This window comes from Triplophysa dalaica, chromosome 22 (assembly GCF_015846415.1).
Source record: "Triplophysa dalaica isolate WHDGS20190420 chromosome 22, ASM1584641v1, whole genome shotgun sequence".
Classification (NCBI taxonomy): Eukaryota; Metazoa; Chordata; class Actinopteri; order Cypriniformes; family Nemacheilidae; genus Triplophysa; species Triplophysa dalaica.
In genome coordinates this window covers 6163637-6169636 of record NC_079563.1, presented here as the reverse complement: position 1 = coordinate 6169636, position 6000 = coordinate 6163637, and the positions used below count along the sequence as shown (strand labels likewise).

Genomic DNA, 6000 nt, shown 5'->3' with positions numbered 1-6000 from the left:
ACGCAACTATAACTCAACTTTGTTATTGTTTGTTACATAAAGTTGAGAAACACCAATGTCTCATGAACATCAGTCGTCTGTCTGAAGAAAGAAATCAGTTAAAAGAACTAAACAGATGGATGACTGAACAAGGTAATCTTGTGTTTACTCTTATTTAAACAAGAATTCAAAATATTTTTTTTCTGTCATTCCACTCATTACTAAGCATCCAGACATACAGTATTACTATTTTGATCTTTATTATGGTATAATAATTGCTGTTCACCATTGTATAATACTAATATTTTAACATTTTGTATGTTTAAGTTCTGGCAAAGCTAAAATCTGAGATCAGTTAGATATGGGGTTATAAGTGACTGTGTCTTGTTCTGTTGTACCATTTTCTTGTATGTTCTTGTGTAGTGGCCTTTAAGGTGTCTATCTCATATCCTGTTTGTGTTGTTTTTATCTCCCCTATTCCTGTAAACCAAAACAAATCATCTAAAATATGTCATAAAATGTATTAACAGGTTGGAGCTCTAAAACCTTTAACTGGATTTACTACAACTTCAGTTTTTATTACATTTCATCTGAAGTGAAGAGCTGGAGTAACAGCAGAGAAGTCTGTAAACAGAGAGAAGCAGATCTGGTGATTATAAACAGTAAAGAAGAACAAGTGAGTGAGAAAATGTTGTGTGTGTGTGTGTGTGTGTATGTCTTCATGGGTGTCTTTGGGTTTTTATCTGTGTAATATATTTGTTTCATTTTACAGGAGTTTTTGCAAAAGTTTACTAAAAGATATAATCATAATTATTATTGGATTGGTCTGAGTAAAGTGAAAGGTGTGTGGAGATGGGTTGATGATACCACATTGACAACAAGGTGAGAGATCATTAAATTTAATTTAGCTTTAACTTGGGTTTCAAAGTTCTTAAACTCCTTACTGGTGTTTCAGGAATTGGATATATGGAGACCCCAATACTTACAAAGGTAACTGTGCTGTAACATCTACATCAGGATGGATTCATTATTCATGTGATTTGAGTAGAAGATGGATCTGTGAGAAGAGATTTTGAAAGTCATCATATGATCAACGTGTAAATACAATAAATCAAACAAACGGACAAGTTTTAATTTGAAACAATTTTATCTGTTTAGTCATTTTTATAAAAAAAATGATTTTGTTTATGTAAACAATATAACAAAATGTGGATCTTTACCAATCTAGTTTGTATTCTTTTTATATTATGCAAAATCAATAAAAACATCCAGAAATATGTGAAGATTCTTAAATAAAAGTAGACATTAGGTATTCTCACACATGTTCATGTTCTCTCTTTCTCCCTTTAAACACCTGAAAGTGTTTTATACCGATCTATTGAAGATTTGAATGTTGAATATTTTCTTTCGGTTGTGTTCATCTCAAAACATCATTGATTCTTAAGAGCCGCCTCTGAAACTGTTCTGAATGGAGGTATTTAGTGTCACCAGTTTCTTCTGTGTTCAGTACAATGTGACTTGTTTCTCAGTTGTTAAATCTAAAGAAAATCATGTGTATAGCAGAACTCTTACGGAGGACTCAAGTTAAACATTTAATAATGAAAAAAATCACACTGTTGAAGAAGAAACACATGTTTGCTTAGTTTATTATGTGGCTCAGTATTGACTTTGGTAATCTGTGGGTGTTCTCTTTCTTCTTCTCCATTTCACAATCAATAAAACAAATAACAAATAAATCCATTAATAGATCAGTGCTTCGATAACTTCAAATGGATTTAGTACAATTTTAGTTTTTATTACAAATCATCTGATTCTAAGAGTTCAAGTTACAGTAGACGAGAATGTAAACAGAGAGAAGCAGATCAGAAACAGCTGAAACAGTGTAAACTGAATGTATTTCTGCCATCCACCAGAGGGAGACATCTCCTGACCTATTGATCATAGACAAAGCTGCCTCCATTTCCAGTCCTGTAAAGTCACCCTTACAAAGAGTTTATTCAAATATGATATTAATACACTTATTTTAAAGAAGACTGTTGGTAAAAATGTACACACATACTGATGAAATTATGTACATACAGTACTTGGTGCATAGTACGTTGCTTTAGATAAAAGTGTCTGCCAAGCACATAAATGTTTGGTTTTTTTTCTGAGCTGGGTTTAAAAGCTGTCCTATCCTAATATATGATGATGTCTTCTAACCTCTTAAAGAAATTATATCATAGTTGCCCACTGTTAGTCAAAGAAGCTCAAGATGTCACAAGGCATTTATTTGTCATCTGCACAATTTACGCAGGAAGAACAAGGCATTGAAATGCTTGTGATGAGGTTCAGGCTTACATTTTTACAAGACAAAACCAATTTACAACACCCGATGAAAACACACATAGAGACCACATCAGGAGGCCATCAAGGTCTTCACATAAGTCCGGTGATGGAGCGAGCCGTACGACAGCTCACCAATCAGAATATCAAAGCCTGATCATCTCTTATCAACACTTGATCATCTCATATCAGAAGGCAGCTCCACATTCACATGATCTCATTCTATGCAAAGTTAAAAAAGTTCTTTCCACTTTAGGTTACCTGAAGCAAATCAGCGAGCGTGCCCTTACGCAATAAATATATTCGTTACTATTAACTGTCGATTTATTAAATCATTTAATGTATTGTATTTGTAAAATATATAAAACAATAGGTTGTATTGAAAAATATTAAAGAATACATTTAACTATGTGTTCAGGTGTATAAAGACCTTACATAATGAAATGTTATGTTTTCATCATCTTAGAATAAGCTATTTCTAAATACACCGCGGGTCCCCTACATAGAATTCACAATGTTGTTTCTACAGTAGCCCTAAATGGACAAACTGTTCTACAGAACGTTTCGTAAAAATGTTATCTCCCTCATCAAAGAAGTGAAAACGTGATCACATCTTTGTCCTTTGAGAGCCGCCAGAGTGCTTGAAAGGCAGGGGGAGATGTGGAGTCAGCCATGGGTTGCAATTCGCAACCTCACCGCTTGATGCCGCTAAAATCACCACATTACTCCTTTAAGATCAGACACCTGAACAAAATGAGCTCAGGTACTTTTTAGCCTCATTGAAACAACCTACAGCATTAGTGTACAACAGTGTTACAATGTTTGAATGTAAGAGATCAGAGATGTCTGAGGTTATTTATGACAATGTGATCAGAACTGAGACTCTGGACAGAGAAGAGACAATAGAGATGATGGTGGACATCTATGAAAGTTCAGAATATGCAAGAAATCCTGAACACATGATAAACACAGAGAGACACCAAGAGCTTCAACACACAGGTACTGACATTCATTTATCACTTGATTTATTGTAGTGAGACAGAAAAGACAAATGTTATGTGATGTTGGTTATTTTTCAGGAAGTGTTTCAGTGAAGAACAGAAGACACAGAGCAGTTCAAGTGTGTTTGTGGTTGTTGTGTGTTCTTCTGTTGACTGCTGTAATAGTGCTCTGTGTGTATTTCACCACTGACAGAAAACACTTACTAACACACAACTATAACTTGACCAAAGAAAGAGAGACATTACTTACCGAATACACTGAGATACTAAATTTGAACAGAAACTTGACTGAAGAAAGAGAGCAAATCAAAAACAATGCTGATGAATTATCAAAAAAATTTAATGCCTTACAAGGTAATCATGTTTTTAAAAGCTTATTGTTATTTTATGTTGGCGGGACTGAGATCGTTTTTCTGTGTAAACAAGGAAATCACAAATATCATACCTGTGTTTTAGTATGGTACTTTATTCTCGTTTATCGTCATAATAGTTTGTGCCTCTATTAGTATTAAGTGCACTCAAATGTCTTTCAGAAGAAAGAAATCAGTTGATAATTGAAATGGAAGAACTGAACAGATGGTTTATTGAACAAGGTAATCTTGCTTTTACTCTCCATTTAAATCATAATTGTTCAGTTATTACTCTGATAAGCACGCAGTCTTTAAGCGGCATAGGTATTTTGCTTATTTTGGACACATTTAAGCATTTTGCTGTTTTATAGTATAACATTACAGCATTGCACATATTTAAGCACAGACAAAGCTAATACCTGAACTGTTGTTTTAACAGATCAGCACTCTGATAACTTTAAATGGATTTACTACAACTTCAGTTTTTATCACATTTCATCTAATTCTGAGAGCTGGAGTAACAGCAGACGAGACTGTCGGCAGAGAGGAGCAGATCTAGTGATTATAAACAGCAAAGAGGAACAAGTGAGCGAAAACATATGTTTGTTTGTTCTATATGTGTTTGTGTGTTTGATCTGTGTATCTCACTTTTCCATCATGACAGGAGTTTTTGCAGAAGAGTGCATCGAATCGTAATTTTTATTGGATTGGTTTGAGTAAAGTGGAGGGAGTGTGGAAATGGATAGATGAAACTGTATTGATATATAGGTGAGAGAATTAAACTGATGGTCATAGTGTACAGAAGGAATTTCTTAAAATCTTGTGTCTCATTTCATTCACTTGTTTTTCAGTTTCTGGCTATTTGAATACCCCAACGTCAACCTAGACTGTGCTTTAACATCTGCATCAGGATGGTACTATGTTTCATGTGCAAATACATATAGATGGATCTGTGAAAAGAGAACTTTGAAGTCACTCATGTGAAAAATATGTACATACATATTCATTTATTAAGGGACAGATTTACTAAACGGAGCAAATAATTTTGGAGCACAATTCCAAAAAAGTGTCGATTTGGAGGAAATTTCTGCAGTTATTTACTGACAATGCATTTAAATTCAATTTAAAAGGGATGTTCCAACAAATTAATTTGCAATAAGATCCGCTGCAAAAATAACTATATGCCTTCAAACAACACTTCAACTTTACACATGTTTGCCTGAGACTGGAGAGAAACACTTTGCAACCCATGAACTATGACCATGAGCTGCTCTGGGCTAAAGTGCTCTTTGTGTGTTTCTGATGTACCTTTGAGCACTTAGACAACTTTCACAACTTTTTTACCAACTCAGAACTATAAGAGACCACATTTTACATTTTTACATTTTAAACATTTATCCAAAGCGACTTACATTGCTTTATCATATACATTTTACATAGGTATTTGCAATCCCCTGGGATTGAACCCATAACCTTGCGTTGTTAATGCAACGCTCTTACCACTGAGCTACAGGAAAGCTGTAAAGACCAATCCATTAACAAGAGTGGAAAACGTGGCCTTTATGAACAAAGCAATCACATACTGAGTCGCCTACAGAACAAAAAGTTATAATTTACAGTTTAACAATATTTTATGGACTCCTTACTTCAATCATCTGTGTTTGCTGGAGCAGATCTGTTGATTTTAAACAAAACAAGGGAGTGAGTGTTTCAGAATTATTTTAAATGGGTATTCGTCTGTGTCTGGTCTATGTAAAATATCTTTGTTCATTTATTAAACCAGGCATTGCTGAAGGCCACATTTGGTTTTTATTTTTTAGATTGGTCTGAATAAAGAGGAAGGTATGTGGAAATTTGTTGAAACCACATTGACTGTAAGGCGAGAGATTACTGTATTTGTAACTGGAGGTTGTAACGTTTTTAATAATTTATCGTTGGATAAATTAATATTTCCCTTAATATATCTCATATTTGTGCAAATCTTGAGAAAGAATAAAAATGTCACACCTTCTACAATGTTGTATGCCTAAAAAAATTTATGAGTAGACAAAAATATCTGTTTATTGAATAAGAGATTCATGTTTCAAATGTCACCTTTTAATCTAAATGTCTTATTATACACTCACCTAAAGGATTATTAGGAACACCTGTTCAATTTCTCATTAATGCAATCATGGTGGTGGTGTTATGGTGTGGGGGATGTTTTTTTGGCACACTTTAGGCCCCTTTTTGCCAATTGGGCATCGTTTAAATGCCACGGCCTACCTGAGCATTGTTTCTGACCATGTCCATCCCTTTATGACCACCATGTACCCATCCTCTGATGATAATGCACCATGTCACAA

The 6000-nt window shown here is 34.3% G+C and overlaps 1 protein-coding gene across 1 annotated transcript; it reads left to right on the top strand.

Annotated features, from left to right (window-relative positions):
- Positions 1-3146: 3146 nt before the first annotated feature.
- LOC130411412 (CD209 antigen-like protein E) lies at positions 3147-4521 on the top strand. The gene is made up of 5 exons (XM_056736035.1): positions 3147-3303; positions 3384-3659; positions 4095-4240; positions 4320-4409; positions 4507-4521. The coding sequence occupies exons 1-5, from the start codon at positions 3147-3149 to the stop codon at positions 4519-4521; spliced, it is 684 nt and encodes a 227-aa protein (XP_056592013.1).
- Positions 4522-6000: the final 1479 nt, after the last annotated feature.